The sequence below is a fragment of the Geospiza fortis genome, unplaced genomic scaffold (genome assembly GCF_000277835.1).
Source record: "Geospiza fortis unplaced genomic scaffold, GeoFor_1.0 scaffold70, whole genome shotgun sequence".
NCBI classification, from domain to species: Eukaryota; Metazoa; Chordata; class Aves; order Passeriformes; family Thraupidae; genus Geospiza; species Geospiza fortis.
In genome coordinates, this window is record NW_005054317.1 from 1929387 (window position 1) to 1943479 (window position 14093).

The following is a 14093-nucleotide window of genomic DNA, read 5'->3' on the forward strand; positions in this document are numbered from 1 at the left end:
TTGGGGCCAAACATTGCTGTTAGGTGAGTGCACATGGCTCCCATTTTCTTCAAAGGGACTGACACACATGGCCAATATTTAGCTTTCACCTCTTCCATTCTTTAGCTAGCAAAGCCAGAACCAGTGGAATATATGCAGGCAATTTAACCGAATTAAGAATACAATCAAGATTTTCCGGGACTTACTAGTGATTTGGGATATATAATTCAATACACATCAAAACACAGATGCTCAGCATATTCTGAAAATCAGGCCATCTCAAATGTCTTGCTTCAAGCAGGTAAAATCATAAATTACTCTGAGTATTTTGGCTATTGGATCCTAACAAACTGGGTGTAGTACACTTCTTCAAAATTATAAACTCCAATTTCTGGCTTGGCTAGGATGCCTGGGAGAATTACAACATCCCAATCCATTTTTGTTCCTGTGTTGGCACACAGTCCTCCCCTGCCATTACCATTACATGACTTGAACACAATGCAGGTGCCCTTCTGCAGCAGGTGACCCCTAGGGAAAATCCAGCTCCTGCCTCTGCAGGTCCCCTGGGATGCACTGAGCTGCTGGGATGGCCCGCAAGTCCTTAGAGCTAAGTGCCATGGAGAGAAAAAAGGATGCAACCCAAAAAGCTAGCTGCCCCATGCCCATGCTGCGTGCAGATCTTCATTTCAACTCAAGGTCAAGTGGAAAACTTTTCTACCATCCTTGCTGACTCTCCTCTTCACTTTCTCCTGACTCCATCTGTTCCTCACCCATCTCCTTCGTTCCGCACTCGCCTCCCTCTTCTTCCTGTGTCCATCTGTTCCCTCCTTCCTCGACACAAGTTGGGGAAGGGAAGTAAATTCAGTCATTCACTGAACAGATTTCAAGATGAACCCCCTCCCTCTCCAGTTCTAACTTCATTCATCATGGTAAAAATTATAATGAATAGAAATGTTGAAGGTGAAAATTTATTAGGGATTGTGTTGCTTTCTTATATGAAAAGCAGTTAAAGCGGCATATAAACATTGGCTTCATTCATTTTTTCTTAATATATGGCATAATTAGTGAGAAATATTAGTGGAAGTGCTTGCTATGCAGTCCATCAACACATGCCTGTCAGAGCTTAGGATCTGGGCCAAAAGTTTTTGCCAGTCCTGTGATAGATTTACAATAAGCCTATAGAAGGCTTTACAGTTAGCTGGGTCACTAATTCATGAAGTTACAATGTATGCAATGAGGTCAAAAATTCACTATTGATAAAATACCCCCTCCCGGGATTGCACCATTAGCTTTGTTACTGCAACAGCAAAATAAAGTAAACCCAAAGCTCCTGTGAATTACCAGTCCATCATCGTAAATCAGTGGTGAAGCACTTGCACGAGTTCATGATGTCATCTGAAGCCTGGGATATATTTATAGCCTTGTGTACTATTTCCTGTTTCCTCATCACAAAAATAAACAGTCTCCAAATCCCCTGCATCCTTCTGCCTGAGCTCAGCAAAATGTAATGGGCACGAATCTCTGAAAGGCCCTGTGATATATGGGTCTGGAGCAGCTCCCTTCTGATGGGCCACGGCGCCCGCGCTCCCTCCAGCCTCTCCACGTGGGCAACAGCAGTTCCCATGGAGTTTGCTCCATCTGCTGCACTCACTGCTGGGATAGTACCACACCTCCTCCTACTTTGCCTCCCTGACACTTGGAGAGAGAAGGAAAGGAGATTTAAGCCTCCAAGCCTTAGGCATGGAGTGAACAGCCTGGCAGGAGCATCCGAGGTGGAGGAGCTCAGCATTGCTCCATGTGGGGACCTGGGCTTGCCACCACAGGGACCTTGGGCATCTTGTCCACCAAGACTGACAAGCCATGAAGCTTGAAGTTCGGGCTTAAATTTCCTCTCTTCTCCTTTACTCATGATTTGGGATCCTCATTTAAGGTTTCTGAGGTGTTTGGGCATGGAGGATGCCCCACATTTCATCTCAGACCTCCCAGCTCTCAAATTTTCTGTACCTACCTGAATTGCGGTGTTTGTGGTGATCCTCTTCACCTCTTCTTGAAACTTTCTGTCTTGGCAGTTTGTTTCATTTTTTGCTTCCTTTCCTGAAAAGAGACAGAGGGTAACACAAACAGCACACCATGGCATGTAACCTCCCTCAGCAAGGAAGCAGATTTGCTTCTGTTTGACCTCAGACCACCAACTCCTGAAGTCAATGACTGTCACAAAGTGGCTGAGGGTGATAGCTGTGCCAAACCACATTCATTTGATGCTTATCCCTCTTCAATTTTGTTTTCTTCTCTCCACCAAGACCGTCGCACCAGCTCCCTGCCTCTACTGGCCCTCCCTGGGGTGACATCAAGCAGTGAGGACCATCCAGGTAAGCTACTGTCCCTATGCATGCAGAGACACTCCCTCCCTGGCAGACCATTATATCCCTTAAATGATCAAGAAAAAGTGTTTTGTTTTTCTTTGGCTTTTGCCTTTTTCAAGCACTGCTGCCAAGCCCCGAGGTTTGGGTTTCATGGTTCCATGAGAACCAAGCGTGTTCAGATCAAGCCTTCATACGTACAAGTTTTCATCCATCAGGTCTGATGCAGCTCTGCCTGTGTCATCAGGGGACTGAATGGACATGGCACACAGCTCTTTCAGTGATGAGCATGTGCTACATTAAACAGACAGGTAGCGACAGCAGGGCACGGCATAATGAACGCTGCACTTATACACCAACATGCCTCAGGGGAAAATTGAAAAGTTACAGGTCCTGAACTGCTACAGTTTTCCACACAGTTTAGCATTAACCCTTGGGACTCCTTGATACAGGGATGTGAGACAAAGGGCCACTGCCAGGATGGATTTGGAATAAATGCCAGCATTGAGTAGAGCCACAGGCTCCTTTGTCCTTTGCCTGTAAGATGTGGATGAGCCCTAGGAGGGTCAGAGATCAATTCTCCTTCTCCTTCAGTGGAGTCTCCTCCTAAACAGCTGCTCCAAGAGCTGCTTTGGATTACCTGCATTGCTGCAGTCCCTGTTCAGCAGAACAGAGTACCTCTTAAACCCTCTGTCCTTTATCAAAAATAGACTTAGAGCCCTTGAATACCTCTATATTAAATATCATTTCAGAAGCATGCAGGGAAACTGCAGTCTCCTCTTCTCCAGGGCTGCAAGATGCTGGTTTGTGCCTAAAGCAAATGAAGAGAAATAGAGGTCAGGGGACATACTGCAAATGCCACTCTTGGTATCACTGCTCCTCCCTATTAACCAGAGGGATCTGGGGCTGGCATCAGCGAAAAGTAAGTGGTTTACTTTGTGCTTTTATGAATTTAGACACTTGTAGTCAGCCATCTGAATCGCCCAACTCCAAAAAGAAAAAGAAAAAAGAAATTCCATGTGAGTATTGAGACTGTCTTTAATACAAACATGGGTGAACAATCCCAGTCTCCTACTGCAACAGCCAAGGCGAATCCCAGCTTCCCCATGTGAGGAAGAAAGTTGCCACTTCATACTATTTAAAAATGGCACATTGTGGGGGTGTACCTTTAGCAGCCTCTGCCTAACAGTCTAACACTGAATAATCTGAGATTTCTTCATCATGATACATTTTATTTTTCCCTTTAAGTTCACTTCAGTGGTTGATTTCTATACGTTAAAAACACAGACATATGTGGACATTTGAAGCTGAACACAGGCTCTTAAAAGAGAGTTGCGAAGTTTGACCCTCTTCCCATTTCTAATTGTAATTTGGGGTTTTTTATATTCTCATTTAACAATAATCATAAATACTATGAGTGGTATGTAATATATTTTTAAAGCCTATTTGGCTACATCTATTTGTTCCAAACTCTCAACCTACTACTGTTCCATCTACCAACAAACTATAATAGGAAAAAAAAAGAGCTAACCACCTTTTTTTTCTGCTGGTCTAGCACAATCTTTATTTCTTCAGACACTTTGTGCAAACATTAAATTGACAAAGGACATAATGTAGATGGACCCACAGCTGAACTGAAGGTAATTGCATAAAAATGAAATGGAGACCTATAATTGTGCACTGCTTTAGCCTCTCCTGCAGTGTTTTCTGGAAGCAAGGATCTCGCTTGTCATAGCAAGTTGCTTGTTACGGTGATTGCGTGAAGACTTGATCTAGCGGTACAAGACAAGTATAACATTACTGAAAGGGAGCTTTTCAAACTAAAAGTCTGACACTAAAATGTACTGTATTTTCCAAGATGTAGTATGCTTTAACAAACAGAAGAGTCCCTGAGTGACAGCTTTTGTTACCCTTTTGTTTGATGGTGCTGTATTGAAAAATTCAGGTTATGTCTATGCCTTTCTATTTCTGGTTTTGATTTCTCTTCAACAGCACTTCAAGAATAAAAATTGACTCCAAGTATGAATAGTAGAAGTCGGTGGATACAGTAAATGTCAGTCTGGCATTTACTGATTACTTCTGTCAGACTTTTTTTTCAGTCTCGCTTCTTGAATGCTTAAATGCATTCTGTGGGCCATTGTATTGTTGCAGAATTGGGGAACTCAACAAATATATCATGAATTAAAACATATCTAGTTTACATTTTTGGGCAGATTTTGAAAGTGGAAAATAATAGTTATTCTTGCCTAAGCCTTTTGATTTGGTCTGTGTGTATCCAAAGGCTCAGCCTGGGTGTAGCTCTCAGTGTGAACAAACAGGACCCATTTGTGATATTGGCACCTGGCTAACAGGTAGGGCTTGTGTCTTTTGGACTCACAAAACAATTCTACTTATCTCTCAAATCCTTGCTTCCCCCCTCTTCAAGCCTTATGGTTGCACTGGTTTTTCACTTACTCTGCAACCCATCCATCCCATCCACGTTTCCTCCTCTCTCTGCAAGGATACTGGGGGAACAGCCGCAGTCTCATCAAGGTTTCACTCTCTGTCAGCCTTTCCTTGGCTTTTCTTTAACATAGGTCAGAAGTCAAAGGTACATAAAAACCAAGGGATATGCAGGGCCTCTCTTCAGCCTCCTTGCAGGCAAGTGCTGTTGAACCACTTCAGAGCACTTACCGTTCCTCTTGGAAAGTAGCATTTGCAAAACTGAGGTGTTTGTAAAGATTGATTTTCTGTATATAGCTCAAGAGCAAGCATATCACAAGATTTAAGTGAGATAAAAAGTGAGGCTGTGCTTGATGTGAGGTGCAGGAGTTAATCAGCTGTAGATAAGAACTGATGAGGTTTTATCATCCCTGCCATGGAGAGAATGACTGTGTTTCTTGGCCACTTGATCACTTCAGAGATCGAGTGAAACTATATATCAACCCATGTTTATCTGTGCCTGAGGAGTTCTTCAAGAATAAATTGAACTCAGAACTCTTCTTAACCTTTCCCCTAGTTGGGGCTTAAAATTAAGCTCTCCCTCTGGTTTTTGAGCTGCCTCTCTGGCACGCTGACAGCATGTGAAGTATCCCATCTCCTAGCTGACTTCCAGGCCAACAACGCAAGTGGGGATGAAGTTATGAAACAAGGAATCTGGATGCTAAACAGAGACCATCTGCCTGTCTTTGCTACAGGATTATGAGCCACGGTGAGCTGGCACATCTGCATCCAGGTACCGCCCACGTGCGCATTGTTGGCTGTTAATTTAGGGAAATGAAGTTGCAGCGGAAAAACAACAAGATAATTGTTTTGCCTTCTTTTATGTCACAAATTGAAGTTAGTCAACCAAGGTAACAGTTCTGTTTTCTTTCCAAACTTGATCCCACCCACTGGAAGTGAATTATTACTCAGCCTCTAAGTCCCCTGGGTTTAAGAGAAAACCTTAGAAGGCAAGTTCACAAATACCTTTACTATGAATAAAACTCTGTAAAGAGACTGAAATCATTAGGTGAGAAGGGTTAGGCCTTGGAAGTAAACAACTGTAGGTTTGAAAATTCTGCATATGTTATTCTCTCAGATCTCTGCCTTGGTATCACAGTCTTTTTTTTCCTAATCCCACCAGATAACCAGCTTACAAATGAAAAACACACAGATGAAAAGCCTATGAAAGGTATTGTTATGAGTTCTGTCGCAGAATTCAGCATCACAGACGCTTCATCAAAGGGTACCAAAAATGAGAAGAAATTGTCAGATGCAAGCAGATCATCCATTGCTTCCCTGGAGAAATGCAGAGAATTCTCTTACATTGAAGATGATGCATCAGTACATCAGAGAGACAGTGACGGTATGTTTTATAAAACAGATCACATTTGAGCTGATTTCTAAATAATGCCCACTGCAAAAGAACTATGTATAACCAACTCGAAATTAAACGTTGAACAGGAGGTTCAAGAACATCGCCAAAAGCAATGTTAAGTTGCCCTGCAGACATTTGTATGATAGATGAGAATTTCTAGAAGATGATCTTAAATTGTCAGTGATACTAAAGTCATAGAAGAGGAGCTTAGAGCTTATTGTGCCACAGAGCATTTGTACTTCAGCAATGAGGGTTTGCACAGAGGCACCAGTGTCAGTATCAGATAAATCTATTCCTGGTTATTCCAGTGGATGTTAAAAAAAGGCTTTGTGAAGTATTTCAGAAGTTTCTTTTGAGTGCCTTTTGCAATAATGGATTAGTGTGTTATATCCAATGGAGCTGGGATCTGTCGTGCATGTCTTTTGACAATTCCTAAATTAAGCATTTCTAAATAGAGAATCAACACAATAAAGTGCCCTGTTCTCCAAGAATCATTAACATCTCTATTGTGTCACAGATCCTTAAAAAGGGATGTCTATGATACATCTATTGGAATATGCTTAATTTCAGAGAAGGATCTGAAGTATTTATTTTATTTAGGGAACTTGTCCTCTTGTCCTGACACTCCCTATTTTTGAGTTTGAGGTCTCTCTCAACTACTACTGGCACACAGGTGTGTACCATATGATGCAAATAACAGATTTCATTCTCCTTAAAAAAGCTAAATGTGAAGGAAATTAACAACAACAACAAAAAAACCCAATCTGTGCTTAATTAATAATGTTAAGGGCTGGATAGAAGCCAAGAAAACCAAAGGAAGACAGATTTGTGGTTGTCATTGCATACTCAGCTCACTCCACTCTGACAACTTACTGCTTATTCCACATACATAAGGCCAAATCCTGTTTGCTGGTGCTTGCAGAACCTCTGAAGGCAGAGCAATAGATGAGGAAATTGGTGATTATTTAGTTCCCAGGGCTCAGATAAGAGCAAATACAACACTCACAGGTCTCACCAGGGATGACCAGAAAGGCTTCAGCAATCTTTGGGCCAGGGTTGTTCAGAGCATCATCTGTGTGAGCAGATGCCACCAAACAAGAGCAGGAAAACTTAGAGATGAGGCATGCTAGAAAAATTATTATAAATTCTTCTTTTGTGCTAATTAATCTAGTAATGTAGAGAAGGAGAGCTGAGGTCATTGTTCTCACTGAGATAAACGCAGTAATGCCGTTTGGCAAACAGCAGGGAAAACAGAGGGGAAAACAAGAGATTGCATCTTCTTTTATGCAGTTTGTGGCTAATTTATTTTCAAATATATAAATGAATGCATAGGAATGGATGTCTAATTGCTAATATCTATTATTTATATACATTACCCCACTTAAAACAGGACCAAAAAGCCTCACACATGCAGATTTTTTGAAATGTGTTACATCCATTATCACAGTTCATGGTGTGTGCTCTGATGGGAATTTAAAAGCATCTTTACTGCACATCACAGAGTCTGTGCTGAAACATTACTTTATTATTAAAATCTTGTGCTTTTTGTGTGCTCTCTTTCCTGGATGAAGCCCTAAGAATCATATCTATTCTCTCCAGATTACATAAGCACCATTATGGTTAACATATTCAGGGGGAAAAAAACTGTTATGAAAAAATGGATCTTTGGAGAGGGAGAAAAAAAATTGCCAAATCCTTAATTGAGACATAACTTTGAATTCTGTCTCTCACATCTATGTATAGGAAAGAAATTTAATAAACATAAGAGATCTAAAAAGAATAGTCTTAATTACACCAAGAACTACTGGATAAAATGATTACATTTTCTACAGTGTAAATTTATACAATTAAATACAGTGGTGTCACCTTATTAACTGTTTCAATTTTATAATTATTTCAGTTCATTTAGCTAGGAAAAAATATAAGTATGAACTTACTGAGTATCACCAAAATCTAGTCATTCTTATTTGACAGAACTGACTTAGAAGTTAGTTGTGCTTGTCTGAACCTAAATAGATCTTGACATATTTAAATAAGTATTAATATTGATAACATTGGTGATGATATGCCATTTAGAAAGAAGTTCAGTCATATGCTATTTGTTCTTGCTACCTGCTTTAACTGCCTTTTTAATAAAGAAGCTGGAATGATTTTTTAATTTTGTTTTTTTTCATCAAGAAAGCTTTCTGAAAAAAAAAAAAAGCATAATTCTGGAAACTTCCTGGCAGTGAACTTCATGTTACGTGAGCTAGAAAATGCCACAACAGAACCAATGCAGTTGAATGAGTTCACAGTTAGTCATCCTAGGGCAAGAAATGTGGTTATAACCATATGCTTTCCTGAAAGAAGCAATGAAAAGACATTCATATTGTTGAAGGCATTTTTCCTTTCCAAAAACAAGAAGGAAAAAAAAAAAAAAAAAAAGGAAAGGTCTGGGTCTGTGCTCCAAGTGGATTCACACAGTTGGAATCTCACACCTGCTGCACCCGAGCAGCCTCCCCAGATGCTGGAGGCTGAAGGGTGAGGAGTTAATTAGTTGATTTTGGGAGGGAACAAACATAGCACAGAGTTTTAGTCATGGTGACCAAGTTTTCAGGAATATTCACTGGCTCCAGACACACATCCTACATAATCTATCTTCCAAACTTTTGTCTCCTTTGAAAAACTGACATTTGTGAACAAAAAGGTGAGAACCCTGTTTGGTGGGGAGTTGGGAGGACCCTGAGCCGAGACACACTGCCCTCTCTGAATGCTCTTCTCCAGACCTGCTCTCCCTCCCTGTCCTTGGTAGTCTTTAAACATTTTTAGTGCAAACTCTTGTGAAAATGAAAATAAACTCCAGTGTCACCTCTGCTGGTGTCATGGTTTCCTCAGCCCCACAGAAACCCTTCACTCATGGCCCCACTGCAGAATGGGGGTGACAGAAAGGTAAAAGGAAGAAAACTCATGAGATGAGATAAATACAGTGTAATAGGACAATGTAGTGGTTTTACATGGGAGGAAGAAAAAAAAAAATTATATCTAAATAAAAAATTAGAATATACAGAACAAGGTAGACACATTGCAATTGCTCACCATTCACCAACTGATGCACAGTCAGCTATCTGAGCAGAAACCCCTGCTTGTTTTCTGCCTAATTTATGTTGATGCCATATGGTCTGAACTATCCTTCTAGCCAGCTGGGGTCAGCTGTCCTGGCTGTGTCTCCTCACAGCTTCTTGTGTCTCTTCAGCCTCCTCACTGTATGGGCATGAGAAGATAAAATTTGGTTTAAAGGCCTTGTTCTTCTGCATTTCACTACCACATAATGTTTCCATTCAAATTCTTTTCATACAGCTGTTGTTTGTCCAGAGCAATTAAAATAGCAAATAAACTTTTCATTTGTCTCTATGGAAGTAGTTATCATCAATGTATTTTTAGCCCACTCCCTCACTTCTGGCCTAAACCTGGGCAATCCCAGCTCACACTTGTTCTCACGTCTCCCTGCTTTTCCTCTCTCTTAGATGAATGCGCAACACTTATCCTGGCCTGCTTGTTCTGCCAGTTTTGGGACTTTCTTATAATGCTGCCTGATACCTGTGAACATTGGCTGACAGATACCTGTTGTCCATCCAATAGATATTACCAGACCTCCGACGAAGACCACGGCAGCAACGACTGCAACTGTGACTGTGACATTGATTGCAGCCTCTTTGAGTCCTGCCACGAGACCGGGGAGTGCCTGGAGCTGGCCATGGAGATCTCAGAAGTCTGCTATCGCTGATAGGAAAATAATTGACAAAATTCCTCAAAACTACCTGACAGATTACAAAGGAGTTGTTGTTTTTTTTTAATATTAATCATAACCAGAGGTTTTGTCAATGAGGACTATGTGCATCTTGCTGCTCCCTCCCTGGAGGTCTCTATGTCTGTACCGTTCTGGTGGCATGATACCACAAACTGCTGAAACCAATAAAGGACAAAAAGGGGTCTTCTCTGCCATAGATGACAACAGAATTCCTAAGTGCCAAGTGTGCTCGCTGCTTTACCCACTGTCAATCCAAGCTTTTATAAACCTTTAATTGCTTTAAACACTGATTTCGCCATTCATAAACACAGAACAAATTAGGACATTATTTTAGGACTGATATATATATTAGTTCATCTTCCTAATGGATTCATACCTAAACATGTATTACACATTGTTGGTTATTATAAATAATTTATGATACAGCATCATTTTGTAATTAAAAATTTATTTATTCAATCTCTTAAAACACTCATATGCCCAGTATAGGTAGAAAAAAAATTTAAATGAATTAGAAACCATGCTACTGGTAATTACAGCAAATGTCACTGAAAATCTCCAGTGAATTTTGTGGAGGAAGCATTTTCACAGGGTACTGCAATTCGACAGTGTACTTATGTGCTGGCCCATGGTTATGTAATAACAGGTTATGCCTATTGTTCATTAGTTGTAGGAAAGGGCTTCTTAAGTGTAATTAGCCTAAATGGGAATTGACTGCACACTTCCAGAGGAGAATTACCCCATAGATAGCTAGTAACTCCTTTGCTTGATTTTCATTTGTAAGACTTTTGCAAGAAACAGAATATTGCCACCTATTCTAGTGCAAACAGGCATCTCCACCTATGCACAAGAGATTACAAAATGACAGTATCTATCCTGGTTGTGCTTTCAAATTCCATCTCTTTTCTGATTAATAAAAAGGAAATATATGTTGCATATTACACATATGACAACAAAGCATGTAAATTCAGCTGCCTGAGGGTGCAGAACACAGGTATTAAGCACAGAGGAAAATACAGAATTGCTTGCTGACATTAGGCATTTATAGACTAACACCAAAGTTAGTGTTTGCTATGTATAAATACTAAAATTTCTCTCAAAAACCCCACTGATCTCAGTGCAGAAGTGCCTGTGGAATCCCAAACAAGGATCCTGGGTAAGATGCTGGAATATTAAGCATTTCTAAAATCATTGAAGCCACTTGTTTATTAATCAGAGTAGTCCTGGTGGACAAACATTTAATGGGGGAAAAAAAATCATGTGTATATCTTTTCCTTATGCCCCTTCTGGAAAACTCATGTTTCAAAAAAATCAGAAAGCCAGAAGTAAAACCACTAACAACCTTTTTCCAGGTGTCTTACAAAGACTAGTGACCAGAAGACAACAAACCTCAGCAATGCAGTGAGCAGCCCAGAACACCTCATTTCTCTGCTCCTTCCAGGACATTGGGGGGAAATAGAAGAGATTTGCTTATCTTACACTGTCCCATTGTGAGCTGTAGTCACCTAAAGGAGTTAAATCATTAGTCTTTCATCACCACATCAGGACCACATCTGGACCCAGACCCCACAGCACAACCCACTGCCATCCAGAAGGCACTGGTTTGGGTCACCCACCCCAGGATGGGCAATGCTGAGTTTTAATGCTTCAATTTGCATTCTCACACAGAATTTTGATCTTAAATCTCCCAAAGCTAAGCTAAACTCTCACTTCTACATACCAGGCCACAGAGGCTTGGATCATTCTATCCTTTGTACCACAGGCTGTCCTTGACAAAGCAGCATGTGGGTATTTATGAATAAAAACTCTGACCCAAGGCATTTAGGAGTCAGAAAAGAGGGAAGCTTGTTCCACATACCACTTCCTAGAGAAGTACCAATATAGATGTACATTGGCAGTCCTTGTTCTTGATGCCAGTCTCCAAAATGGGAGATTTCATGTGCAATGGCTGCACGGAGCACAAGAGGGGAAACCAGAGGGTGGCATACTCCAAAATATTTTAAATGAGGGAATCAGAGATGGGGACTTTCCATTTCAAGCCAGGATGTCTTGTTCCAGTTCTGAGTCTGCAAGAAAAAACACATTGACCTCGTCGGTATAACTCATGGCAAGTGAAGTCTCATTCAGCTGTGGAACTGGACTGGGGGCTTTCGGCACAAATGTGGAATTTTTCCAATTTTTTCCTAGGAATCATTATTCAAAAGATTTTTTTTTTTGTGTTGTAATCTATAGGTTGGCATACTGAGGTCATGTCTACTATAGAGCACAGGTAAGGTCAAAGACAGAATTACTATAGCCATGATTAGACAGGATGTTCCAGCAATACGAAGGGAATCACACTGGGATATATTGAGAGCTGCTGTTGGTGGTGCTTTAAATAATGCAGCAATATCTCCTTGCCTGAAGTGTACATGGGCACACTGCTCTGTTTCCTGCTCTAGGAAGCAAATTTTTTGAGACCTTTTTGAGCAATGAAACCTTGAAAAACATGTTATTTCATACAACACAGTAGAATCAGCAGCTTATGATAACTTTGTTTTCTGTCTTAAAGTTGTTAATTGTACTTTCATGACACGTAGGAACACTTAAACATATTGACACCAGAGAAAGTCAGTCAGACTTTCCCATTAACTATTCCAGAAACTCTTTGAAAAGCCATCCTATTCCCACACTAAACTGACTTTCTGGTGCAGAAAAACACCCATTTATCAGATCTGAACATGGGCAGACATTCCAGTGAAGCCGAAGCACTTGGAACAATTCGAGGCTGGCTCTGTGTTTTTTATTTACTGGGAAGGAAGGTCTGGGTGCTGGAGTGGGAGGCGTTTGGGTGGATGGCTGCTGGGAACATGTTGGACTCAGCTGTGCTCCCGGGGAGATGTCAGCGCGTGGAACCAGCTCCTGAGAACAACAAATAGAAGTTCCCGTTTTGCAATCGGGAACAGCGCTCCGACACGACGCCTCTCCCCAGCACCAGAAATGCACTGACAGATTGCCTGGGGGAAGAGAGAGACAGAGAGAATAACGGAGAGCTGCACTGCTACCTTCCACAGGAAAGGACCATGGGGTGCTCTCTAAGGATCTCCTCTTGGAAATGACCCAGCAGTCTCATCCTTGAGACAAAAATGTCTTTTCACCTCCTTTCACTCAGTTCTCAGAACACAATACGGATTAGGATGTAAACTTTAGGGGAATTGATGTTTGCTAAATACCGGAAAAGCCTCTGGGGGCTTCCAAAAATTTAAAGTTCAGTTATCTCAAAGGATATTAAGTTCTCTGACTGACCATGAGCACTCCCATAATGTCTTTCTGGTGCCTTACTCTCCATGTACAATGAGTCCCTTAGATATGGGGCTGGCAAAAATTATCCCATGTACATCCCCAAATATAGGCACGGAATATATTATATTACCTCATTTGACTTTCCTCTACTTCCTAAAGCACTTTGATCATTTATATTCTCTCAAGGAATCATCAACAAACATCTTCCAAATGTCCAGAAAATTCAGAACTCTGCCTTAACTCCAGTGCTGCTTAGGAATTCAGGCTGAGTGCTACAGCTGAGCTCTACAAAACTTTGGTTCTCAGGAAGAAAGCAAAATATGGGAACAATTAAGATCTTTGCAACTGTATTTCTCCAATGATGCTTGTACAGTATCAAAAAAAGTTCAAGAGTGTCAGACTAAGAATGTATGTATCTATTAAAATTTTCTTTTAATTATATGAAATGGGTGGTTCCATTGCTTTCATCTGTTTGGGTTCTCTTAAATGCAAGGTAAGTTTCCTATTATGCAAGAAAATTAGTTTACCAAGCAGACTGGGATTTCCAGGCACTGCTCCACTATAATTCACTGTAACTGAGCATTAATCATGATTAATAATCTATCATTCCTGTGGTTTAGGAAAATAAAAAGGAGTACTTTATTGAGAAACTGCCCTTTCTCTTAGCATACTTCATATAATTGCACCATGGAACAATTCTAGGGAATTCATTATTCTGCTGGTAATGATCTAGATTTCCTTAACATTGCACACGAATGGGAATCGTTGCCATCTGATGGATGTTCCGTGGCCTGTACAAAATGAGTTGGTGGGTGCAAGCCAATTCATAATGGATGTGTGCCCATAT

The 14093-nt window shown here is 40.8% G+C and overlaps 1 protein-coding gene across 1 annotated transcript in view; it reads left to right on the forward strand.

Annotated features, from left to right (window-relative positions):
* The window catches only part of MDFIC2 (MyoD family inhibitor domain containing 2), a 42059-nt gene extending 31901 nt beyond the window's left edge, over nucleotides 1-10158 (forward strand). The window contains exons 3-5 of the mRNA XM_031056414.1: nucleotides 2280-2348; nucleotides 5944-6165; nucleotides 9681-10158. Of these exons, the coding sequence (XP_030912274.1) occupies nucleotides 2280-2348; nucleotides 5944-6165; nucleotides 9681-9940 (551 nt within the window). The 3' untranslated portion in view covers nucleotides 9941-10158. The remainder of the gene's footprint in view (nucleotides 1-2279; nucleotides 2349-5943; nucleotides 6166-9680) is intronic.
* The last annotated feature ends 3935 nt before the right edge of the window (nucleotides 10159-14093 follow it).